Source organism: Blastocystis hominis, assembly GCF_000151665.1.
Source record: "Blastocystis hominis, Singapore isolate B (sub-type 7) whole genome shotgun sequence assembly, scaffold_0".
Taxonomy (NCBI): domain Eukaryota; class Bigyra; order Opalinata; family Blastocystidae; genus Blastocystis; species Blastocystis hominis.
In genome coordinates, this window is record NW_013171815.1 from 1180965 (window position 1) to 1204361 (window position 23397).

General features: G+C 51.3%; 13 protein-coding genes; 3 read left to right on the forward strand and 10 right to left on the reverse strand.

Annotated features, from left to right (window-relative positions):
* The window catches only part of GSBLH_T00006960001 (uncharacterized protein), a gene marked incomplete at both ends in the record, with an annotated part of 1843 nt that extends 619 nt beyond the window's left edge, over positions 1–1224 (reverse strand). Inside the window, 4 exons of the mRNA XM_013038582.1 lie at positions 20–904; positions 936–994; positions 1026–1100; positions 1134–1224. Coding sequence (XP_012894036.1) covers positions 20–904; positions 936–994; positions 1026–1100; positions 1134–1224 — 1110 coding nt within the window. The remainder of the gene's footprint in view (positions 1–19; positions 905–935; positions 995–1025; positions 1101–1133) is intronic.
* A 69-nt stretch (positions 1225–1293) lies between these two features.
* GSBLH_T00000383001 (uncharacterized protein) lies at positions 1294–1936 on the reverse strand. XM_013038583.1 has 2 exons: positions 1808–1936; positions 1294–1773 (listed from the first exon to the last, which is right to left on the reverse strand). Exons 1-2 carry the CDS (start codon positions 1881–1883, stop codon positions 1316–1318), a joined length of 534 nt encoding a protein of 177 aa, XP_012894037.1. The 5' UTR covers positions 1884–1936; the 3' UTR covers positions 1294–1315.
* A 195-nt stretch (positions 1937–2131) lies between these two features.
* GSBLH_T00000384001 (uncharacterized protein) lies at positions 2132–2766 on the reverse strand. XM_013038584.1 has 2 exons: positions 2669–2766; positions 2132–2637 (listed from the first exon to the last, which is right to left on the reverse strand). Exons 1-2 carry the CDS (start codon positions 2742–2744, stop codon positions 2168–2170), a joined length of 546 nt encoding a protein of 181 aa, XP_012894038.1. The 5' UTR covers positions 2745–2766; the 3' UTR covers positions 2132–2167.
* Positions 2767–3925: 1159 nt separating this feature from the next.
* Positions 3926–4613, reverse strand: GSBLH_T00000385001 (uncharacterized protein; the record flags this gene model as incomplete). Its single annotated transcript, XM_013038585.1, has 3 exons — positions 3926–4302; positions 4334–4547; positions 4584–4613. 3 exons carry the CDS (start codon positions 4611–4613, stop codon positions 3926–3928), a joined length of 621 nt encoding a protein of 206 aa, XP_012894039.1.
* A 5379-nt stretch (positions 4614–9992) lies between these two features.
* Positions 9993–10459, forward strand: GSBLH_T00000386001 (uncharacterized protein). XM_013038586.1 has 4 exons: positions 9993–10096; positions 10131–10223; positions 10257–10307; positions 10339–10459. The coding sequence occupies exons 1-4, from the start codon at positions 10004–10006 to the stop codon at positions 10423–10425; spliced, it is 324 nt and encodes a 107-aa protein (XP_012894040.1). The 5' UTR covers positions 9993–10003; the 3' UTR covers positions 10426–10459.
* Positions 10460–10485: 26 nt separating this feature from the next.
* Positions 10486–11253, reverse strand: GSBLH_T00000387001 (uncharacterized protein). XM_013038587.1 has 3 exons: positions 10951–11253; positions 10771–10914; positions 10486–10737 (listed from the first exon to the last, which is right to left on the reverse strand). The coding sequence occupies exons 1-3, from the start codon at positions 10993–10995 to the stop codon at positions 10540–10542; spliced, it is 387 nt and encodes a 128-aa protein (XP_012894041.1). The 5' UTR covers positions 10996–11253; the 3' UTR covers positions 10486–10539.
* A 233-nt stretch (positions 11254–11486) lies between these two features.
* Positions 11487–11795, reverse strand: GSBLH_T00000388001 (uncharacterized protein; the record flags this gene model as incomplete). XM_013038588.1 has 2 exons in its annotated part: positions 11487–11670; positions 11702–11795. 2 exons carry the CDS (start codon positions 11793–11795, stop codon positions 11558–11560), a joined length of 207 nt encoding a protein of 68 aa, XP_012894042.1. The 3' UTR covers positions 11487–11557.
* Positions 11796–11891: 96 nt separating this feature from the next.
* On the reverse strand, positions 11892–12532 carry GSBLH_T00000389001 (Acyl-CoA N-acyltransferase; the record flags this gene model as incomplete). The annotated part of the gene is made up of 5 exons (XM_013038589.1): positions 11892–12017; positions 12049–12117; positions 12148–12214; positions 12245–12339; positions 12371–12532. The coding sequence occupies 5 exons, from the start codon at positions 12530–12532 to the stop codon at positions 11892–11894; spliced, it is 519 nt and encodes a 172-aa protein (XP_012894043.1).
* A 539-nt stretch (positions 12533–13071) lies between these two features.
* On the forward strand, positions 13072–13785 carry GSBLH_T00006062001 (uncharacterized protein; the record flags this gene model as incomplete). The annotated part of the gene is made up of 5 exons (XM_013038590.1): positions 13072–13119; positions 13171–13254; positions 13289–13417; positions 13451–13521; positions 13557–13785. The coding sequence occupies 5 exons, from the start codon at positions 13072–13074 to the stop codon at positions 13783–13785; spliced, it is 561 nt and encodes a 186-aa protein (XP_012894044.1).
* Positions 13786–16249: 2464 nt separating this feature from the next.
* Positions 16250–16814, forward strand: GSBLH_T00000390001 (uncharacterized protein). XM_013038591.1 has 2 exons: positions 16250–16514; positions 16545–16814. The coding sequence occupies exons 1-2, from the start codon at positions 16475–16477 to the stop codon at positions 16790–16792; spliced, it is 288 nt and encodes a 95-aa protein (XP_012894045.1). The 5' UTR covers positions 16250–16474; the 3' UTR covers positions 16793–16814.
* Positions 16815–17001: 187 nt separating this feature from the next.
* GSBLH_T00006063001 (uncharacterized protein) lies at positions 17002–17784 on the reverse strand (the record flags this gene model as incomplete). Its single annotated transcript, XM_013038592.1, has 4 exons — positions 17002–17277; positions 17310–17381; positions 17410–17656; positions 17690–17784. 4 exons carry the CDS (start codon positions 17782–17784, stop codon positions 17002–17004), a joined length of 690 nt encoding a protein of 229 aa, XP_012894046.1.
* Positions 17785–19155: 1371 nt separating this feature from the next.
* On the reverse strand, positions 19156–19584 carry GSBLH_T00006064001 (uncharacterized protein; the record flags this gene model as incomplete). The annotated part of the gene is made up of 3 exons (XM_013038593.1): positions 19156–19318; positions 19347–19441; positions 19474–19584. 3 exons carry the CDS (start codon positions 19582–19584, stop codon positions 19156–19158), a joined length of 369 nt encoding a protein of 122 aa, XP_012894047.1.
* Positions 19585–19636: 52 nt separating this feature from the next.
* GSBLH_T00000391001 (uncharacterized protein) lies at positions 19637–22452 on the reverse strand (the record flags this gene model as incomplete). Its single annotated transcript, XM_013038594.1, has 6 exons — positions 19637–20041; positions 20072–20661; positions 20692–22018; positions 22051–22144; positions 22176–22231; positions 22267–22452. The coding sequence occupies 6 exons, from the start codon at positions 22450–22452 to the stop codon at positions 19637–19639; spliced, it is 2658 nt and encodes an 885-aa protein (XP_012894048.1).
* Between the last annotated feature and the right edge of the window lie 945 nt (positions 22453–23397).

Genomic DNA, 23397 nt, shown 5'->3' on the forward strand with positions numbered 1-23397 from the left:
CGCTGTTGCTGCGCTGCACTTCCACCAACTCGTTCTGCATCTGCACCATGCGCGCCTCGCTCTCGTTCACCTGTCGCTGCTGCTGCTCGACGCTCGCTTTCATCGACTGCAGCGCCGCGCGCAGCGCGCTGTTCGTCTTCTCCAGCTCGCTGAGCTGCGAATCGCGGTCGGTTTGCGCCGCCGCTACGCTGGAGGGCGTGCTGCTCTGCGCTTTCTCCAACGCCAGGCGGAGCTTCGCGATGGTGGCGCGATCCTGGTCGGAGACGGCGAGGAGATCGGCGATTTGCTGGCTCTGCGAGGCGAGGGAGTCGGATTTGATGGCGATTTCTTGCTGAATGGCGTGGTAGCGAGATTTGAGAAGGCTGATTTTGTCCACCGTGCTGAGGAGCATTAGTTCCACTTCGTTTGTGGAGCTCTCCGTGGAGGATTCGTTGGGGGCCTCGGCTGCGTCGTCGATCGAAGAGTCCAGGGAGGATTCGGCGGATTGGGAGAGCGAGGAAGGGAAGATTTGGCGGATGGCTGCGTAGAGGAGAGGCTTGATTTCGTCCTCGCGCTCGCTGTTCACGTCCAGATATTGCGAGATGGAGATGAAAAGAGAGGTGATTTGGTTGCGAGCGGCCGAAATGATGGCTTCCAGCTCGCTGACTCGAGCAGTGGATTCCTCGAGTTGCTTTTGCGTTTTGTTGTACTCGGATTGGAGTTGCTCATGCTCTTGACACATCGATTTGTAGTCTGTGTTACGTTTATCCAGGTTGTACTCAAGATCGCGCTTCTCGAATTCGATCTTTTGGATATCTGCGGTCAGTTCCACAATGCGGGACTGGCAAGCAGCAGCATTCGAATCCAGCTGAGATACCGAATCAAGCGATGCCGTCTTTTTTTCTTCTAAAAACAGTCCCTCCTTCTAGAGCATGAGTTGCATCCCCAAACCCCACTTTCACGTCCCACCAACAACGCAGAGCCACACTCGTTAAGTCCGGCTGTGGATTGCTTTCTAGCATTTGAAACATCGAGTCAAGCACTACCACTAAACGGTTTCGTCACGTACTCCAAAAACCCAATCATGGTTGCCTCCAGTGCATCATATTTGCTTTTTATTTCTACGACCTGACATCATAAAGAAAAATCTATACCAGTGGTCTGGGTTTCGGCAATTTGGAGCTTCTTCTTCATAAGTTTCAAAACATCCTTGTATTGAACAATCTGACCACTCTGTGAACTCATCTCCCACGATGAACGAAAAACGGTGCACGAAACAAAAACAATGACAACGAGTCTCCAAACAAACAAGCAGATCGATATAGCACAGCGAAAATTAATTGGTGGATGGGTTAAGGGGAATGAAAGCTCGGGAAAAATCGCCAAGGATTTCATTCATCACGTTGATCCCCTTACTCCGATTCTGATTATCTGTAGAAATGAACCAGTTTTCCAGTTTCAGGTTTAACAAACCTGACAGGCCACCTTGCACATTCAACTTCTTGCTATATTCGGTTTTGGAAGGATCTGTTGCCGATGGTTTGTATACGCATAACTCGTCAACAGTAGCGAAGCAATTCAGACTCAAGTTCTTTGTCCTCAAAGTGAGAGTTTGCGTCTTTGGATCCACAATCGACTCCTCTCCTGCATAGGTCACGACATCACCAATGATGGCTTTAACAAATGCAGGGATATCTTGGTAAATGACATGGAGTCTCTTGGTGACAAGACGACCCTCGGAATCAATCGAACGACTCAAGACAAGAGCACGCGATTGCGAGCACATAGGATGCCCTAGGAGTGAGAAGCGAACCCAGGTAAAACCTACAATACTTCTTCCAGAACGAAGTAGTGACGTGCCTCCAATCTCCATCATATTCGTGAACAAACTCAGAATCTTTCATAGTTCCTTTCTAGAGTGATAACACCAAAGTTAAACAAAAGTGTTAAAACAATAGACTGAATGTATGATTCTTAAAACGAGAGATCCAGAATGAAACTCCCGTAGAACGGTTCTTTGGAAAGAATGCTCAGATACTAACTAGTTCTGGGTACTTCGTTATGCAACACACTCTGAATACGTGAGAAACCTCTATCCAAGGCTCATCCAGAGTTCAACGATTTCGATACTTTGGTAGTGAACAAACAAATCATTTAATCAATATGGCCACTAAAAAGAATATGCATCTTACGTAGAACTATTAGGGGTTCTAGCATCCAAACCAAAGTTGATCTTCACTTTTCCAAACAAAATATCGTTCATCACTTCGACACTCTTTTTAAAATGATGGCCTTCATTATAGGCATACCATCTCTCAATTTGACCAGACATCAACATCGCAATCTTTGCAAACGTTTTCGTTGATTTCTTGTAGTCCGTCTTTTTAGGGTCATTTTCGCAAACAGTATAGCTACTTACATCCAAGGCAGCAGCTTGACGAGTAAAAGACAAATTCTTCGAATGGATCGTCAGCTGCTTCTTCTTGGGATCGATAATACTCTCTTCGCCGCCATAGGTTACAATATTGCCGCAAATCTTCTGCATGAAATACGGCAGGTTCTGGTAGATTACATGCAAGCGCTTAGTCACCAGTCTTCCATCCTTGTCGATATACCTGTTCAGGACATAGGTACACGAATGTTTCTGGCCCGGATGCCCTGCGCATGATCCCACAATGTGATCGCCTACAATATTTGCGCCAAAACGCAGATGTCACCGACTCCCAATCAGAGTCGTACGTATAAGAGTAAGAGTTCACTCTCATGATGGAATATGGCAAAAAACACCGGGAAAAGGCAGCACCAAATTATTAAGCCAGGATTGTTCCTGTACAGATGGTTGGCTAAAACATGGAAATTCCCGTTATGCGGCACAATCGTCTCAAACTTTGATTACCTCGTATTGTTGAACGTTTGAAAAAGGCCATTTGATTGATTACCTCGCGAAAGACCCAATGCCAATAGAAATACGCCTTGGAGAAGAGGTCCACTCGATGTTTGCTTTCATGTTACCATCGATAAGAATTGACTACCGATAGACTCTTGAATGATCACATACACTATTTCATAAAATGAGTGTGCGTTCTCCAAATAAGCTGAGTTCTACGGAAAAGAAACGGTTTATTAATGCGAGGAACTGCACAATCAAATGCCAGTCGATTATTCGAATGGTTCTGGAAATGCATGATAGCTACATGAATTTGAAAAATGATAATGCGGTTAGTACGGATAGTGGTGGAGAATAACAATGAGGTGAGCAGAGCGAGCAGACTCAGTTTATACAGCAAAGTGAGCATTCTTTAGTCCAATCGAAACAAATATCATGGTCTCCGAGACTACCGACTGAGAAGTCAACAGATCCGTATATGTTTTTCAATGAGTGTGTTGTGTAGTTTGAAATCCTTGACTCCACTCAAACCTACTAGCATGCATGTGTTAACACCGCTATTCAATCGCATTTCGCCACAGCAATCGAATTCACCTATACCATGTGTCAAACCAGCTTCTGAACATATTCCTACACCAGTTCCTCAACATAAATTGTCTTCTACTCCGCCCAGTTCTCCGAAACGGCCATACAATGTCTACTCCATTTCTCCAGAAAGGAGGAAACGATCCGCGCAAAAAATGACACGTCAGTGCGGTATGACTATTGCTGATTCTGATTAGCCTGCAGTTCAAACTCAATTTTCCGAAGCTTCGCTGCACACACCTCCCAAACGTCGCCATTACGTTGATGTACCTTTCATTCATTTGATTCACATGCAGACAAGCGTGGGTCAGTACACGGTTCGTTCCCATAGCTGCAAAGAACAAGAAGAAGAAGAAGAAAAGCACATCCACTGGGCAGACAAAGCGTAGTTGTGAGGATTGGAGTTGATGACTAGAACGCAAAGGCCGCTCGTGCAGGGAACGCCGCCGCCTTCGCAGCCGCTTCACCGTCAAATCAAGGAATTAAAGCCGTGCATGGAAAGTCCGGATGCATCGACGAAGCAATCGCTGGAGGAGCAGCGGATCGCGATGATAACGAGCCAGCGAACGGCCTATCTGGAGCAATTGGAAAGAAAGAAAGCTCGTTTGTTTTAGTTGCGTTTTTCGATATCTTTGTTGAACAAACAGACAACTTCATTAGACTTCTAAACTCGTTGATGTCGATTCTTCCGTCCTTATCGCCGTCCGCTTCTTTAATCATCGCATCAAGCTGAGCATCCGTAAGATTCTCGCCTAGACGATTCATCACCTGACGAAGCTCGCTCTTCGTAATATATCCGTCCTTGTCGACATCAAATACAGCGAATGCCTCAGACATTTCGTCCACATCCTCTACACATTACACTCTTCCGTACAAACATACCCGATTGCTTGATTTGATTACTGATCAGCGTCATGAACTCGTCGTAGGAGATTTTACCGTCTTGATTCGAATCTGCAGTCACCATCAACTCTTCAATATCGTCTTCGGAAGGATTCTGTCCCAGGGATCTCATGATAGTCTTTAACTCCTGGCGAGAAACAAATCCGTCCTTATCCTTGTCAAATACCTCAAAGGCTTGTGTGTATTCCTTTCTCTAATTATTATTCACATTTTACAGAATAGCCCATACTTGTTCTTCGGTTAGTTCCACTTTAGACATTACAAAACACTTAATGCTCAAGAATCTTTACGAATAATCCCCTCGATTTTGGGAATTCCAAAAATCCCGTACTACCAAACAAAAAAGAATATTCTTTCCAACAAATAGAATCAACAATCAGCTTTGTTACTCGAAACCGGGTGGGGGACTGCTATCATCATCGTCCGCCTTCTCATCGCGCGCACTCGCACCCACAGACGACTCCATCTGCGAAGCACCATGCACCGCAGGTTGCCCAGGATACGCTTCGCCGCCCATTCCCTGCCCGTTTCCTCCTCCTCCTGGCTGGCTTCCCATTCCGTACATTGCTGGAGGCGGCATGCCGGGTTGCATGCCGGGCTGCGGCATTCCTGGTGGCGGCATTCCTGGAGGCGGCATTCCGGGCTGCTGGGGCCCTGGAGGGGGCATTCCAGGCTGCGGCATACCGGGCTGGGGCATTCCGGGCTGCATGAAGTACATGAAGGCCTGCTCGTTGTACATCTTCTGGACGGTATCCAGATCGACCGAGGAGTTGAACAGATTATTGAACGGGCTGATTCCGGCCATGTAGGAGCGCGGATCCTGCGCGAAGCTGTCCTCCTTGTACTCCTTCGACCCCGCCGTGGTGCCCAAAATCCGGTTGACTTCGGCCTGCGCGTCCTCCTGCTGCTTCTGCGAGCCGTGGATCGACACGTAGCGCATTCCGGGGTGGTCCTTCGCGTCCGCGCGGTCCACGTGCAGGCGCGCGCCGGACTTGCGCTGGATGTCCTGCACGACGGCGCCGCGCGTGCCGATCACGAGGCAGACTTTGTCGGAGGGAACCAGCAGGCGGATGGGCGGCGCGTCGCCGTCCTCGGGAACCAATTGGCCCTAGAAATGGAGGAGGAGCCGAAAGGGGACGTCGGCGATGAGCAGGACTTGGCGCTTGGCTTCGAGGACGTTCTTGGGATCGCCGGTGATGATGACGTTGCGAAGATCGGGGTGCTTGGCGTCGCCTTCTTTGGCGATGTGGATCGTGGTGCCGGTGCGGCGCTGCAGCTCGGAAATCGTGGCGCCCTTGTTCCCGACGATGAGCCCGATGAGGCTCTTCTCGATGGCGATGGTCTCGAAGCCTTCGCGGCTCATTTGCATTTGGTGGATGATGTCGGGACGGCCGGTGCGGACCATCTCTTTGATCACCTCCTTGGCCTTCTCGATGGCTTCGGGCGTGCCGCGGATCGACACATCGCGAATCATGCTCGACGGATTCACATCCGAGTCGCGTTGAATCTACCCGCATCAGACTCATCGCCTTATTCTCTCACTCGAATCGTCACCGAATAAATCTCCTCGATCTTCTTCACATGGCTTCCGCCTCGCCCCATCACCAACGGCACCGTCGGCACGGGGATCTGCATCACTTCCACGGTCTGCGCTACGATCAAACCATGGACTTAGACGAACCTGCAGCGTCGGGCCGCTCGATCGTGTTCAGCGAAGACACGAGCGAGGTGATGCTGGGGATCTCCGCTCGTTGCTAGCGATTACAACACACAAACACACACGCACAGAGTATTGCTCGATCAACCGACGCGCGTGATCGGGTTTTGAGAAAATGTTGTTGACTTCGGTCACCGCTTCGTTTAGCGATTCGCGGTCGCTCGCAGACACCAAAACATGGAGAGGCTCGTCCATCTCCGTCACGACCACCTATCCGTGATGCAGGGAGATAAAATAAACGTCGGAGCCGCCGATTGTGATGGAAGTGTGCGTGTCTGCTTCGAGTGTGCTGCAAGCAGGACCATTGAAAATGGCGCGGTAGTCAATATCGTAGTTTTGCTGAGGAAAATATATCTTTTTGGTTAACACGGCGCTGCTGAATCGAGACGATGTCTTCTTTTGAGGCGCAGCTGACATTCACTTGGAGAAATAGCGAACAATACCACCCATTTTTATATTGCGCGCTGCCTCCATCGCAGCAACCACAGCGGCACTCACACGCGAATCACTGAGCGAATTTGTCGGGGTAGCTGATAAACCCGTCCCGTCCGGCATCGTTGAATCAAAGAGGGATGGAGGACGCTCTGTCGTTTTATTTTCAGCTTGGGAACGGTCGCGGTCATAATCGCGGTCGCGGTCGCGGTCGCGGTTGCGGTCATAATCGCGATCTCGGTCACGATCGCGGTCACGATCGCGATCGGACCGTGAGCGTTGATAATGGTGATCGCTGCTACGAGTGCGACTCGAATCTCGATCTCTCGAACGATCTCTGGAGCGATCTCGACTCCGATCACGATCATGTCTGTGATGCGAACTTCTTCTGCTTCTGTCTAAAAATCACACTATTTTCCTATCCAGTCTTTCAAATTAGAAACGAGCAAGAGCACCTACACCACGATCTCTGGACGGCATGGGGATGTGAACTTATACAATCCTTGCCTAGAGAAAACTAAGACGGCTGAGAATAAGAATCTCTGTTCTGAAAGTCATCGCCTAATTCCCGCGGAAGTGGTGAATATAAAAAACAAACCAAAGAGAAATATCAGGAACATCAAAAGGTTCATTGTCGTCGTCGTCACTAAACTCAAAATTGTCGTTTGCATCCGGAGTAATCGTTGTGGCCGTGATAGCCTCCAACTCCATAGACTTCTTTCGTTCCTTCTCTATATAATCCATACTGAGCTTTCTCAGCTTCAAAATGCTTTTCTCCGTTTCCAAATCCATAGAAGCCGTCTCCTTGGAGACATTCTCTCCCTTCGGTTCTTTCTCTTCCGTTTCCTCCTTTTTCTGCTCAACCTTCACCCCTTTTTCCTTCTCCTCCTCCTCCTTTCTCTCGGGTACCTCCTCCACTTTCATCTTTTTCGACATGTCTCCCGTTACAATCGGAACCGTTTCCACATTCGCCGTCGCAGCCATCTCCACAGTCTCCGAAATCACAGGAATCTCCTTCCTCTTCACCGACACCCGGCTTTCCTGCTTCTCTCCTCTCTGGAAAGACGCGTCTGACTGCGAGGACATCAGCCAAGGATCCGGCTTCTCTTCCGTCTCCGGCTCCACATCGGGATTAACCATGACCTGAACAGAGTCTACGATCGCATCCTCCAGCAGGCTCTACTGAGAATAGGCCGATACAGGAACTGATTGGGCGCGTGCTGCAGCAGACTCAACGCAGAGCTCGCACATGCGATCCGCTCGACCTCGCTCTCCGACTCCGCACACAGCTGCTGCGCATTCAGAAGCGGCGGCAGAAGAGCGACCAGGGGAGAGAGCTGGCCGGACGGAAGGGGCACCTAGGCGTCAAACCCGCGGGAAAAACGCACCGAAGCAGCCGCCAAAGTCGCGTCCAGAACCGCGTTCTGCAGTTCCCGAACGGTGGAAACGGGGAACTTGGCGCGGTGGGAGTGGGAGGGAGCGAGGGAGCGGGAGAGCGCGATGAAGAGCTCGAGATGGAAGGCGAGGGCCGTTTCTTCTTTGAGGAAACGCCCGCGGAGAAGGAGGACGCGAAGAAATCGCGCGGCTTCGAGGTAGAGACGGTGCGAAGCGGGGTGCGAAGACCAGGCGAACTCCTCGCGGGCAGAGGAAGAAGAAGAAGAGGGCTGGTCGATCTGCATGGCAGGCTGCTTCCGCTGCCGCTTCTTTCCTTTTTCTATTGGATAAGAAGCGAGAGAAAACGAAACGCTCGGTCTGCGTGATGGACACCTTGTCGACCGCCGTGTTCATCGCGCGCAGCATCGACAGCAGCGGGCTCCACAGCTCCGCGAACAGCGGTACGAACGACGCTCCTCCGAATAGAATCAGCTGGCTACGAATCAGCAACCCATAACCAAAAAAAGAGAACATACCGAATGCAGAAAAGCGTCTTGATCGGGATCCACACGTCGTACTCGCGGTAGCAGCGCAGAAAGAAGAGTCGCAGCGGCGTCGCGATGCGCTGCGACAGCACCAGCGTGTGGCTCCCGAGGCGTTGGATCAGCAGCGCCAGCGCGTCCAGCGCGTGCGGGTACACCAGCGGGAAGAGAAGCCACTGCTCGCGCGGGGAGAGCGCGATCCCGTTGCAGCTGGCCTCTTCCGAGCGACGCCCCGCGGGGACGAAGGACTCCAGGAGGCGGAGAAGCGGGGCGAGAACGGGGAAAAGGGGAAAGGAGACGACGGGGGGCGGGGATTGGAGGAGGGACTGGAGGAGATGGAGCAGCGTGGTGAGACGCGCGAAGGCGAAGGCGGGAGTGATGCGGCCGTAGGTGGAGAGAGGACAGAGAGGAAGCTTGGGACTGGCCTCCAAGACGGGGTTCAGCGTGCCCGTGATCTCCGCGAGGGCGTGCTCGAGCGAGGCGAGCGAGAGCGATAAGGTCTGCTTCCAGGCGTCTTCGGATTTGTCGGTCTGAATGAGAGGAAAGGAGGAAGAAGACTTTGGTGAGAGCACACACGACTTGGACGGTAGCGTCGCGAATTTCAGGGGAGGGGTTGTTTAGAAGGGGATACTGAATGGAATGCAGAGAGAGAGGGCGAATTACAATGATGGGCTCGATGTTCGCAAGAATGGGCTTGATGGACGTAGTGAGCGATGTTATGAGCGAACGCAGAGCAGCCAAGTTCAATTCAAACAGGGGAAGCTACATCTCACCACGAACCTGGGCGAACATACCATTTCTTCCGTTTTCAGAATATCGAGATGGAAATACACAAATTCTCGCAGTCGAGTCAACGAATCTCGCATGAACTGGTTACTTAGACTAGTCAACTGCGAATAAATGAATTTCATCAATTTCAATGCTAGTCATTATGCATTATCCACACAAAAACATTCTGCTTTTGCACTGATATTGCCGCAATACATTACCACGGACTTTGAAAAGTCCAAGCAACGCATAATGCAATTCTCCAGCTCGGCTAATACAGAATTTTCGATCGCCGCCTTCACCACACGTAAGCAAGCGTAAATGACATCTCCTCCATTCTTTTCACTCATCGATATAATTCTGTTGATGAACTTCTGCATTGCCAGCGCATTCTCTCTTCCACTGCAAGGTAATCCATGATTCTCCAAAATCGCGAGAATTTGGTCAACTGAAAAAGGTCCCAATCCGTAGGAATCAACAAGAAAGTTTAAAGACTGCATTCTCAACGATTAAGAAAATAGTGAAAAATAACGGAAAATGGCGGAAACTACATAAAATAATAGTATGAATGCACGGTAAAGAAATGAATTAGAGATCACACAAATAGGTAAAGGAATGGATTTGTGGATTACGCATTATCGAAAGTGCCTGTCAACAATGTTTTGTTGTTTTATTCATTTCTATTCGTAAGAAAATCGATTTTAAAAGGTAAGGCCAAAATCTATTGAATTAGACTATAAATACTTAGAATCAAAATACCCCCACCACATTGACAGTTTCATAAAATAAGCAATTCACAAAGAACTGACAATCACCATGAAGGGACCTTGGGAAAGCATTGCTTGCGGAAGAGAGAAGGGTTTCCAGACCCAGAAGCTGGAGAAGAAGGTGAGCCACTGCCAGAAGAGAGTATGTAGCTGTTGGAGACGATTTAATTATGTAGCACACCTCGAAGAGATCGAAGGTTGTTCGTGAACTCATCAGCGAGGTCACTGGCATGATCCCCTACGAGAAGCACATGATGGATATCCTGAAGGTATTGGGTGAGGCTATGTACTAATTTTCGTAGGCTGGAGGCAACAACACTGAGAAGAAGATGTACAAGTTCGCCAAGAAGCGAGTAGGTTCAAACCGTTCTGAATGACCCCTAGCTTCACTCTCACAAGAGAGCTCTTGCTAAGAGAGATGCTATCAAGGAACTCTATGCCAAGATGCGTCGTGCTCATCATCACCACTAAGTGTATTGAAGACTCACTTCGGGTGTGTATTGTCCGTGTGTTTGTTCGATCAAACAATCGCAATGTCCTTGACTCTCCTCACAACTTCTTCCTTCATCCTTTTTCTTTCTCCCCTTAGTTCTCCTTCTCGGCGGCCTTCGCAGCACGCTTGGCACGCTTACCGAAGTTGTGGGCATCGCACAGAGCCTGTCTCAGTCCCATGAACGCAGACCGCTTCTTCAGCTCGGGAGTCACTTCCATGAACTCCACCTTCGGGGCGACCTTCTCAATCGGCAGGATGGTGCCATTCAGCTGGGTGGCAGCAGCCATCTCCTCAGCAGTGGCCACTCCCTTCTCTCCCTTCACTCCGCGAGGGAACAGGATCAGCTTGCTCTTGTACGCGTTCAGACGCTCCACGTTCGCCTGCAGAGACTCCACGCAGCGGTTCACACGACGATGATCCACAGCAATACCAATCGTCAGAGCCTCACGGGGGTTGATTCCGGCCTCCTATTCCATTACACACCAAACCAAATCAAAGCACACCTTCAACTCCTGCAGAGTGAAACCACGGCCCAGTCTGGTTTTCATGTTGTACTTCTGCGTAGAGCAGCGGACAACAGGGCGGAGCAGTCCGGCAGCAGGGCGAGGAGCGATCGCGGCAGCCTTTTCCTTACGGAGCAGTCTGCGGCGTCTCTTCTGTCCAGCCTGATCGAACCAGGTCTTCACACGGCGATCCCAGTCCTTCTTAAAGTGAGCATTAGGTAAAACGTTGTTGTGCTTCATTTCACTACAAAATGTGAGATAAGGAAGACCCCAGCAAATCCCTTACGAACGAAACTTGTTCCAAGGACAATTTCTGCTTTACTCCAACCAGACATCACTATGGGACAGAACGATCCAAAACTGACCATAATTCTTTTTTCGTCTAGAAAGGGTTCTGCACAATGCTAGATATAGAAACGTCAATAGCAAGCGAAAATCTATAAAATGGACATGGGACTATGTGGAATGAGAATGCACTTCAGCAGTGAAAAGGAAGCAACAGCCACCCTGCAAATCGTGTGTGTAACAAAATTCAAAATGAAAGATCAATTGTACAAGGAATTCTGTCAAAGAACGCGTTGGCAGAGATTCCATCACCCCCGATTACTTAAGCACCAATGAGAATGTTGTTGATAGGAATGTGAATGAGCTTGACAAAATAACCGACAAGTCCCATAACGACGAAACCAACAGCAGAGGCAGTCGCAGTCTGAGTGAATTCTACAAATCATAGAGTTCAACAACCTCTCACCCTTGCGATCAGGTTTAGTGCAACGGTTCAACAGGAATTTGCTGTCTCTCACGAAGTCCTTCACGGGCTGAATAATATCGGTCTCCAAAGTCATAATTCACTTGTTTTTTATAAATGGAACAGCATGAACCTAATTAATAGAGGGCCATAAAATGACCAATGCTCGAATTTCGATTCAACAAACAACAATTCAGTGCTTGGTCAATCGCATACGGTAAAGGTGCCCATGAGAATCGTCATTGATTTCCTCATACGTTACGAATCCAGCTCGATCATAGATAGTTTTTCCATCCACAGTGGCTAATAACACCAATTCCTGCAATGTTAGGATGCGGAAACAACAATACCTTCTCAGGATAATGTTCTTTGTAATAGGCGACGAGTTTATCCACCAGAGTTGTTCCAATTCTTTTGTGCTATCCAGAAATAGAACGTAGGAATTCTACCTGGTAGTTTGGTGATACAAAAAGCTTGATCAACTCAGTGTCCGTCACACCTCCTACACCAACGATCCTTTTCATAAGCAAGTGAAAATAGATCTACTCATCTTCAACCGTGGCACACAAGAAATAGTATTTCTCAAGATATGGGACCAACTCACTGGGTTTATTGCATTCTTCAATTCTATTAAGAACAATCTAGAATTGAACAATAGCATATCATTATTACATCTGAGTAGTTTTTAGAATTCGTTATTCGCAACGCTTCACAGATCATTTTGGATATGTCTTCTGCATCATCCGGAGTGGCTTGACGGTAGAGAATATTCATAAATCGGAAACTTGTCTGTGAATTCCAAACAGAACTGTGTGTAACTTTTATGTTTATCATATTTTAACAACACATTAAACAAGAATAGCATCTCCTCATGAATGTGTAGAATGTGGTTTGTATTCCTGGTGTATATGTAAGATAATTCACCATATTTGTGAACATTAGGCTTCATTTATGGAAATAAAGAAGCAGAAAGGATGTGAGTGAAAGCAATAGTCATCTCATTGAAAGTCGAACTATTTGATGAATATTTTTCTGTTCAACAGATGATCATCCAAGTGCAAAGTCTAATCTACCAATTCAATTCATATCTATCTCACATCTTCTACACTTCTGCTTATTAGAATACGTCAAATACATATTCAGCACAAAGTAAACAGAAATTCGTTGTGACTCGTGTATTACGCATCCTACGTAAATTTGACACTCTTCTGTACAACTAAAGCGAATAGCCGAGCTTTATACCATTCATTCCCAAAAGAAATTGATGATTCCATTCAGATTCCAGAAATCGCGGGTATTTCGTTCAGGATCGCATTTTCCCAAATCTATCATCCTCGTTGTAGTTTTCTTAGTTTAGAAGATTATTTGAAACCATGGATGCTAAAACTCAAGCAGGAGCAAAAGGAGGTGCAAAGACGCCTGTAGGTTGTGTGTTTGGTTGTTTCGCAACTCCTTCTCACCGCTATTTGTAGGAATCAATTGTTGAAGAAGCATATAAAGGAATTGTAACGGAGTGCGCTTTTTACGCGACTCTTCCTGAGCATCACGATGTCAGCGTAGTTTCTGGATAGGAATTCATTGACTCCGTAGAGCGTTGCGGACTATATATCGATTGATATTCATCCTACAAAATCTCTTGTGGTCACTGGCGATGCGCTGGATAACATCGTTGTGTGGGACTACGAAGCGAGAAAGATTGTGTACAGAACATCGGCAGTGGTAGGAGGCGTTTCAATACTATTTCATTTTCAGCAATTATTCAACGACACAGTGGAGCTGATCAATGAATGTGTGAAGAACCCTGAAATCCCTCCAGTGAACCGGTATTCGATTCTTTCGGAAAGTGACTCACCCCCAGCACATCCGATGCGTCTGTGACCCCCATGTCGGGTCTTCGCCACGTGCAATTCTACGACAACGACACGCTTCTCTGGTCGAACAACAGCAGCTACAGCCCCGCATCGTCGCAGTTCGTGATCGCTGTGTTCAGCCAGGGCTGCGCGATCATCGACTACATCGCCCACACCTCCGTCAGCATCTTCTATTCCACGTTTCCCCTTTCCTCTCCCTCCATCCCAGCCATCTGAGCAACCTGCAAGCGAACTGCGTGCTGCCGCTGAACGGCCGCTACCTGCTCATCGGAACGAACGGGAATCTCTGCGTCTTCGACACGATCTCCAACGCCATCCGCGACTCCGTTCCCTTCCTCAACGTCCAATTCCTCCTCCCCTACAAAGCCCGCGTCGACGGCTGCCTCGTCTCTCTCCTTCTCTTCTCCTCACTCCCAGAACTACCAGCGCGCATCGAGCGAGATCCAAGTCGTCGCTCTCAACTCGCAGAACCTGGCTATCTGCTGGACGCTCGCTCTCGACGCCTCCAACGAGTTCGTTTCTCTCACTCCCGCCTTCGCCTTCGCCAACGGCGGGCTCTGCCAGAACGCCATCCGCAGCGCCGTCTTCGCCTCCGATCTCCGCCGCCTCCTCCTCACCGACGGTCTCCAGCTCATTTCTCTCGACGTCGGCGTTTCCCGAGAGGGCGTTTCGCTCCCCGAGCTCACCGCGCTCGGCGTCACCCAGTCGCTCCCCGCCGCGGCGCTGCGCTCCGTCCCCATCTCGGGAGGCACGGTTCTGGAGGTGGCGGCAACGCTGGTTCCCGCGCTTCCTGCGCACTGCGTGCCGGTCGTGGACGGACGAAACTCCCTCGCCGTGGTGGATCTGCGGACGGGCGCGCTGCACAGACTGTCGGAGCCGGCGCTGCTGGGCAGTGCCGTGCAGGCCGCGGAGTTCCGACATGTGGCGGTGCGGGTGTCGGACCATGCGAAGGTGGGAGTGATCGGGGTTTGTGAGGTAGATCGCGGTGGGGTCGCAGGTGGGAGTGTTCGTGTTCTCGGTGGCCACGCAGCGAACTCCCGCGGTGCTGCGCGTGATGCATCCCGATTTGGATGGAGAGATGGTGCATGTGGTGAAGTACACGGAGGGACAAATTGGTAGGTGGAGAGGGGATGAGTGAATGAATGAATTGAATGAATGGGTTTTGAATGAATTGAATGAATTGAATGAATTGAATGAATTGAGTGAATTGAATCAAAAATCAAATGAATTAAATGAACGGGTTTTGAATTGAATTGAATGAATTGAATGAGTGAATGAACCAGTCAATCAAAAATCAAATGAATTGAATGAATGAATTGAATGAATTTGATAATCGATGAGTGAATGGGTTTTGAATCAATGAATCAATGAATCAATAAACTCACCATGCAGAGTATCACACGTTCGACGTCGTGGAGGCTGTCATCGAGGACTCTAACGACACTTCCATGCCCGCAGCGGTGCGTCGCTCTGCGCAAGTCCTGGCCACCAATCTCCCCGTGAGCGAGACGCCCTCGCTGCTGCTCAACGCGGACAGTTCGTACCTGGCCGTGTACTTCAAGAACGCCAAGACGGCGATGCTCTTCTCCCTGCAGTGCAGCAAAGAGGGCCTCCATCTCGTCCCCACGCAAACCCTCCAATCGATCGACGGCTTCGCGTGGAGCTACATTCCCGACAAATTCGCGACGATCTCTGCGAGCTTCGTGCACATCCACGTCGCTCCTCTGCTCTGCCTCGATCCGTAGGACCTCCAGGGAGCCGACCATCCCGTGTGGATCAGCGGCGAGTCCACGCCCAACACGCTCTTCGGCGGCTATCTTCTGGGCGTCGGGCTGACGCCCACCGAGGCGGAGATGCGCTCCACGCACCTCCATTCCCAGCAGATCCAGTTCTTCGCGTGGGACGTGCTCCCCGCGGAGGGCAATGCCGAGCAGACCGAGGACGCGTCGGCCGCGACGGAGTGGCGGCGCCACGAGCATCTGAAGAACGCCACGGGGCGGCTGCCGCTGCCGAACAGCGTGCTGCTGCTGCGCGAGAACGGGCTGCTGCTGCTGAGCTACCACGACAAAACCGCGATGTACGCGCGTTCTCTCTCCCGTTGAGCCGCAGCTATCGCATCGAGTCCTCCGTGGAGCTGCTCACCATCACCAACCACCCCGTGCAGTCGGCGCTCCCCGCGGTGAACGCGGTCTTCCTCGCCACCCCCGAAGCGCTGCTGCTGCTGCTGCTGAACGGGCGGTCGGTGACGACCTACACGCTGGGCCACCACACCTCGCTGGCCACGAACCCCGCGCTGCTGGCCACGGTCTACTCCAACCAGACCGTCCTCACCACCAAGCAGAACGCGCTGCTGCCGCCCGTCCAGCTGCTCCCGGCCTCGCCGCTCTCCCTCCTCGCCATCTTCAAGGGCCATCTCCTCCTCGCCACGCCCTCCGCCGAGCTCGTCGCCTTCCCGCTCTCTCACCCCGCGCTGCGCTTCGTCATGCTCATGGCCTCCGACCAGGTCGACACGGCGCTTCGCTGGTCCCAGCTGCTCCGCCCCGACCAGCACGACGCCGCCGCCTACGTCCTCCAGTCCTGGGGCCACATCGAGAAGTGCCTCGAGCTCTCCGGGCTCTCGCCCTCTCTGCGTCTCAGCTTCCAGCTGTCCCGCGGGGACGTGTCTTCTATCGTGAAGATCGTGAAGAAGGGCGATCTGAGCGTGCTGGACGAGGCCGACAACGTGGACGTCGACTATCGTCTCACGCCCGTGGACCAGCTGCCCGGCGTGCGGCGCGCCGCCATCCTGCTGGCGAAGCGCGGCAAGAAGGAGGAGCTGACCAAGCTGTTCAAGCTCTGCCAGAAGAACGATCGAACCAGCGACGCGGAGTTCGTCGCGATGTTCCTCTACAAGGACGACCCCGCCATGCTGCTCCAGGCGCTCAAGAAGGGAAGCAAGTACCACGGTGGGCGCCCAAAACCGCGGTGATGTGTAGATGCCGCGCTGCTGAGCAAGCTGAACGCGAAGCTGCACAAGGAACTGCCCGAGCTGGTGAAGGCGTGGAACCAGCAGCTGAAGAGCGAGGCGAAGACGACGTCGTATCTCACCGGCGTGGAAATGGTGCTCGAGGAGGGCGCCAAGCGCGTGGCCAAGAAGACGAAGACCGCCGCCAAGACCGCAGGGAAGGGAAAGGCGGCCGGAAAGGGCAAGGAGGAAGGACGGAGACGCAGAAGACGTGGGTGAAGGGTTTGCTTGTAATTATGGTGTGTTGTTTGTTGAAATCATTATCATAATAATAATAGTAATGGAGGAAGACGAGGAGGAGGAGGAGGGAAGTGAATGAGATAATAAATTCAAAGAATGGAGATGCGATGGAAGGTTCAAATGATGGATGATTGGGAGAGAGAGGGTGATGGAGGGATACAGTCGAAAGGAAAACAGCGGAAAACAAATCAGCTAGACACATCGACGAATAAATAGACAATCAGTCTTATCACAGGTGTGGAACAAACAAAGCAGAAAACGGACAACGGATCTCGATCGGTTTGCGACACGACAAACGTGAACTCTTCGCCCAATTCACTCTCCAATCGCGCTCGCAGCTCCTTCAAAAAGCCTCGTTCTGTGTTCGAATGATTGCACACCATCACAGAGCGATCATGCGAGACCGCATCCAGAATCACGTGATGACTCAGCTCTCCGGACACATAAAAATCCGCTTCGATTACCTTCCATTCATTTCTTTCATTCAACCTGCTACAGCCAACACACTATCGCCGGATCCGGCGCACACAGCCACTTTGCGAACTGGAGAATCGAGCGGAAGATTGGTCTACATCCAAATCGAACTGCAGACATACAGCTAACTGCAGATGGGGAATCGCGAAATGGACCTTCATTCGCTCAATCAGTTGCGAGATCGTTGGATAGGGACTAGCCAGCGTAGCAATTCGACCAATTCCAAATTCAGGATTCTCACGATCTGGGGTGATGGGTGCACTGCTCGCGATTTCTCCCAATCCATCCACAATCCAATCATTTACACCTCCCTTTGATGCATCACACGCTGTATGAGGCGAGTAGACAGCAATATCGTTCTTGATGCATCTTTTAAAGGAATCCAAACAAAATATTATCTACCCCATGACGATACGAGCGACACGATCATCGGGAGTCAGCTTCTTGATACCGTGGAAGATGATGGGGTGATATGTAATAATTGCACTTGCATTCATCTGAACTGCCTCATCCAGTACCTTTTCAATTAATAAAATTATAAATCCTTACAGAATCCACGATATCGTTACACAGCAAGATTTTAGGCTTTCCCTCAACAAGTTTCTCCTTCAAGGGAGCAACAAGTAATCCAACATTATCCCTAATCGATAACAACTTTGATCCAATCTTCACCATTTTTCCGCATACTTCAGTGGGAAATACACTCTCATAGCGGACCAAATCCGATCCAAGCAAGCGCTCATCTCAGCCTTTGTTCAACAAACAAGATCTATCAAACTCTGAACTTACTTAAATGATACCGATTTCGATTGATACTATAAGTTACCCCCTATGTTCTCTATCTACCATGCTTTCATCTTCGGATAGCAGCAAAACTTAAAATACGCGCCCGAATGACAAGGACATTTCTTTGTCAGGAGGGTCAAAAAACTGCGAACCTGCTTTTCCCGCGTAACGAACAGCAGCTGTAATCGCGTATTCAATGGAACCAAATCATCGAAACTCAAATCGCCGCACCATTCACCAGGTAAGTGCACATGATGCGCATTGGCTCGCTTCACACGTCGTTCGAATTCCCGAATGATTCGCATGTTTCGCTTCGCTATTTGCTTCGCTGAGAGCTCGCCCTTCCCCGCGGAACTCTCTGCTTTTTCACTTTCATGCTTTTCTGCCAGTTTCTCTGTTTCTACGGTTTCCCTGGTTTCCCTTGTTTCCCTTGTTTCCCTGACTTCTGCCTCGTGTTCACCGAACGAAGAAGCCATCTCCGTGAGAACCGATTGGATTCTCCGTTTCCACGATTCATCCAGTTTTTGGCGGGAATTAGAAAAAGAGCGAAGCAGGGCGGCGGACGTTTCAAACTGCTTCAATGCATCTTCAATCTTGGACATCTCCGAACTCTGAGAAGATTCCCGAGGTTCCCGAGGTTTCAAAGATTGCGATTGTCGTGTTTTTGTGGAAGGTTGGATACCCGCGGATTTTGATGGAGAAATAACAGGAACAGTCGTATGATCGTGGCTTTGATCCGATTTGAATTGTGTTTCAGACTTCGACTTCGATGTCGACTTCGATGTCGACTTCGACAGAGTTGCTTCCTGTTTGGGTGGGGACGACTCGTCCTTTCGAATCACAATATTCCCCTCCGTGGAATGGTCCGAAAGAGCGATTTGAGAATTCCCGCGCACACTGTTATAGTGACAAGAACCAAAATAAGCTAGGCGGATCACGCGATTTTCCTTGGGAAAGTTCTGTAACTCAATGTTGGGACGATGGTCTTGATAAACAACCACGTTACATTTGTAACAGTTGGAGATCGCGTTGATCTCAAGATCGCCTCCCCAGATTCCGTTTTTAGACATATGATTCACGTACTATGCTTGACGAGAGAAATTGGAAAATACCTGATTGAAATTGCCACTCTCTTCGTCCATGAAAGGGAGGTAATCGCTCTTATGCCGTCGAATATATTCCACTGCCTTCCGACGCACTTCGGCATGACGGTCCTGGTTTCCAAATAGTTGGTCAGCGCACGATCTACATTTCAGTCCAGTTGCTTTCCTACCTAAATAGACAGTTCCCGTCGGGCGTAATTGACCGAATGCTTAGACCTTGGCGATTCAGCTCTGAAGCGAGGTTTTTGTTCCTTCCATTGAATGCCTGGGATTCAGCGATCAATCGATCATCCATACTCCGTATGAAGGTTTTGAAGAATGCTGTGAACTCCATTTGTTGGTAGTATTGAATTTGTCTTGTGGAAGCTGTTTTCGTTTATTAAATTTGCGAAACTTCTTTGCTCCCATTCTCGAATCTCTCCCCACTCCGACCGATCCTCTCTTGTTTCAACAAACAATACTAATGATGGTGTCTTCTATGTCTATGGCTTCCTTCCTCCTTCGGTTTCTCCTCTGCCTCTTCCTTGGCCTCCTCTCCATCACCATCTCCATTTCTCCGATGTCTGTGCGAGCGATGGCTTCGATGTCTTCCGCTTCCTTCCTTTTCTTTTTCCTTTTCCTTATCCTTGCTCTTCGCCTTCGCTTCCTCCTCCTCATCTCGGATCACATGGAACTGCGCGGCGGGGGCGTCCTCGGCGGCTTCCTCGCTCTTCTCGGCGGCTTCTCCGACGACCACGGGGACTCCGACGTCCTCCAGCGTGAGTTCCTGGTTCGGCACCTCCTCGCTCTCCTCCTCCTCCTTCGCGTCCAGATAGAACTCGTTCTTCTCGCGCCGATGCGAGCGGTGGCCGCGATGATGTCGATGCTACGCTCAACCCCCCTCGGCAATGCCCACTCGGCCCGGCTCGGCCGCGCTCTCGTAGCTGAACAGCGGTCCGTCCACGAAGCTGACGGTGCGGAAGCTCTCGATGGGCTTCTCCAGCTCGAAGCTGGCCAGCGGCGTGTCCAGGTCCAGGCCCTCGGGCTTCTTCACCTTGCGCTGCGCCTTCGCGCTCACCGGCAGCAGCTCCGCGGTCAGGTGGTCCAGCAGCTCGGACAGCTGGTGGATTCCCTCGCCCTCCATCCGGTCCACCGGCGTCAGCGCGAGCTCCTCGCGGGGCGTGTCCTCCGCCGCGGGCTCCTCGGGCGTCTCGGCGTCGCCGGCGTCGATGGCGGCGGCGAGGTTGATCTCGGTGTCGCTCTCCGCGGGGACGGGCGTGTCGGCCTTCTCGTTGAGCGAGGACATCGCCTGGCGCGCCGAGTTCATCTGCTCGATCTCCTGCGCCACGCTGTCGCGCTTCTCGATGGCGATCACTTGGTTGTCGAACGACGCCGTCACGCGCAGCACCTCGATCAGCAGCGTCGCGCGGTAGCGCACCTCGTCGCTCTCGCTGCCCAGGAACTGCTCCGCGTGGGCGATCACCGACTCGCGCACCTTGCTCGCCTCTACGCCTCACTTCCACGCGGCGGGACCACGCTCCGACGCCGAGCCCAGCGAGCAGATGAACCGCAGCGACACTTGCAGCAGCGCCTGCAGGATCCTACCGGTAACGCCGCCCCGCGGGGATACGTCGCCTGCACGCGGACCGGGAGGTAGATCACCGCGGGGGAGACCAGAGAGGCGAAGACGTTGACGATCTGGTCCTGCTGGAGATAGCCGGAGTACTCGCCGACGACCCAGGCGGCGCCGTGGGGTGAAGGAACCGCGGGGATGGTGGAGGAAGGATATGATGAGGACGTCGCGCATGGACTCGCAGACGAGGTCGGGCTGGAGCAGCAGAGGCAGCACGGAGTTGACCATGTAGAGGCGGATGGCGGGGACGCGGAGCGCGACGTCGACGAGCTGGCCGCTGATGAGCGCGCCCTGCTTGCTCCCGCGGGTCTGGGCGAGGTCGACGAGGACGCTGACGTACCAGGTGAAGTCCTGGGTGTTGGCGTAGGTGTCGCGCGAGCACATCTCCACGATGCTCTGGAGGATCTCCTCCTTCATCTCGAACTCCACGCCGGCGCGGAGGCACTTCACGAGGTCCTCGACGAGGTTCTTGAGGTTCTTCGCGTTGGCGATGGCCTTCACCAGGCCCAGCGCCTTGGCGCGGATCGTGCTGTCGTTCGCCTTCAGGCACTCCACGTACACGAAGGACTTCCGCGCCACCACGGCGGGCGCGACCTCCACGAGCTTGAGCAGTCCGCAGAGGCCGAGGTAGGTGAGATTGGGATCGGCGTCCTGGACGAACTCGAGGAACTTGACCATGAGCAGATCGGTGACCTTGTGGATCTCCTTCTCCAGCTTGCTGCCCACCTTGACCGGCATGTGGATCAGGCACTGCGTCACGCCCATCATCGCCTCGTACAGCAGCGATTTCGTCTCCGCGGTGCGCACTACGTTCACTAACGGGTCCAGCAGCTTCTTCGCGAGCCGCGGCTCCTCGGTCACCAGGTTCATCAGCAGCTTGATCACTTTAATCAGCACCCACGTGTTCTCCACGTTCAGCAGCAGCGTGAAGATCGTCGGCGCCAGGTTCTGATAGCGCGACGGGTCCTCGCGCGCCAGCTCGGTGATCACGCTCACCGCGCTGCTCTGCACCGAGATATCGCTGTCCACCAGCAGATTGACCAGCTTGTCGTAGGACTCCTCCAGAGCGGGAGGGTATTGCTTGAAGATCCGGAACAAACACAAAACCGCCTTGCGGCGAACGAACGCACGCTTGCTGTTGAGCAGAGTGAGAATGTCGGGGAGCAGGTCGTGCGCCAGTTCTTCGGTGACGATCATGCTGAAGCAGTCCAGGGCCAGACCCACGTCGTACTAAACGATTAATGATTCCGCATGCAACGAACCTTGTTCTTGGACAGGAATGCCTTCTTCAGAGAGTTTGCGCACAGAATAAACAAGTCAGAATCCGGACGGATGAGCACCGTAGCAGCAAGATATCTAATCTTCAACCCTGAGCGGAATCTTCTACCCAACACGGCGTTCTTTGTACAGAGGCTGACTCATCACCTCGATCACTTGAAATTCCTAGGAGGTTAGCTTTCCATCTCCAAGTGTCTTACAGCCCAATCGAATGTGTATCCAATCAGATTTAGATACAGCAGCTTCTGGAGACTCACGACCTTATCTGTTCTGTCGGTTCCTTTAATTTCTTGTCGGATCTCGGAAAGCACTTCCGATATATACATGGCAGGGTACTTCGAGGTGCGAATTCCTCGAACAACCTCTTGGTATGTTTTTTTCGTCATGATTTAATGCAGATTAATTGTTTAAAGAACAAGAACACCATGGCTTTCACCGCGGGAATCGAGTGCTTTACAAAAAACAACAGAAACAGAACAATCACACTGAATCCAACGAATGCGCTTCACCAGTCCGTTCGTTACCTACTGCAAGCGCTCATTTTCCATCATCAGCACAAAACAATCACGTCGCAGTGTTTGCACCTTCTCCCTGTCGTCGCTGCTGTACAATCGTTCGATCTGCCTTTTAGGTTTCCATTTGCGCCTACTTCGGGCAGGGAACGCAGTGTGCCCATGTCGGTGATCGTCTTGTTGAGCGTGAGCATATCGTGGATTCTCTGAAACCCGTCGACCAGAATATTATTCCGATCTATGGTAAGCGTCTTCAGGGTTCGATGTCCGGAGCAGGCATTGCAGAGCAGGCGGATGTCGTCGTCCACCATCCCGCAATCGTCCATGCGCAGTTCTTGAATAGCTAGAACTCACAGCTTACTATCACATCCACATCGCGACGCCTGTAATCCCTCTGCGATTTTCGATGCAAGCAATCCATGGCAGCCATTCATTGAAAGCACTTCCAATGTCTTCGACTCTGTGAGGAGCGTGCACAAATAGGATGACGCTTTGTGTGAAAATTCCTTTGGCATTTGACTACATTTTCCGACTTCGGGAAGACTTAAATTGCCGTCGATGTACAATCGGCGCAGCTTGCAGTTCTCGAACTTGATCAGCACATCACAGAGCATGCTGATACACACATCGTTCATGTTGCAGTTGCGCACAGAAAGTTCCTGCAGCGAGTTTGACTGTGCCACCAGCGAGATCAAGCGCTCCTGGAAGTGGCCTGCCCTCTCAATCCTGCCTTCTTTCCTACACTCCATCGCCAAATCGTCCAGCACGAGGCTGGTCTGCGTCAGATTCGTGTTGAGCAGCAGCGATCCGCACAGACCC

Coding starts and splice junctions, on each gene's coding strand:
- GSBLH_T00000383001 (XM_013038583.1), bottom strand. CDS start 1,883: ATGAAAGATTCTGAGTTTGTTCACGAATATGATGGAGATTGGAGGCAC. Junction 1,774..1,807: donor TTCGTTCTGGAAGAAGTATT/GTAGGTTTTACC, acceptor TCTCACTCCTAG/GGCATCCTATGTGCTCGCAA.
- GSBLH_T00000384001 (XM_013038584.1), bottom strand. CDS start 2,744: ATGAGAGTGAACTCTTACTCTTATACGTACGACTCTGATTGGGAGTCG. Junction 2,638..2,668: donor TGCGTTTTGGCGCAAATATT/GTAGGCGATCAC, acceptor GATCATGCGCAG/GGCATCCGGGCCAGAAACAT.
- GSBLH_T00000386001 (XM_013038586.1), top strand. CDS start 10,004: ATGAAGGGACCTTGGGAAAGCATTGCTTGCGGAAGAGAGAAGGGTTTC. Junction 10,097..10,130: donor TGAGCCACTGCCAGAAGAGA/GTATGTAGCTGT, acceptor TTAATTATGTAG/CACACCTCGAAGAGATCGAA. Junction 10,308..10,338: donor ACAAGTTCGCCAAGAAGCGA/GTAGGTTCAAAC, acceptor AATGACCCCTAG/CTTCACTCTCACAAGAGAGC.
- GSBLH_T00000387001 (XM_013038587.1), bottom strand. CDS start 10,995: ATGAAAACCAGACTGGGCCGTGGTTTCACTCTGCAGGAGTTGAAG. Junction 10,915..10,950: donor TCACTCTGCAGGAGTTGAAG/GTGTGCTTTGAT, acceptor GTAATGGAATAG/GAGGCCGGAATCAACCCCCG. Junction 10,738..10,770: donor TGATCCTGTTCCCTCGCGGA/GTGAAGGGAGAG, acceptor GCCACTGCTGAG/GAGATGGCTGCTGCCACCCA.
- GSBLH_T00000390001 (XM_013038591.1), top strand. CDS start 16,475: ATGCTGCTCCAGGCGCTCAAGAAGGGAAGCAAGTACCACG. Junction 16,515..16,544: donor GAAGGGAAGCAAGTACCACG/GTGGGCGCCCAA, acceptor GGTGATGTGTAG/ATGCCGCGCTGCTGAGCAAG.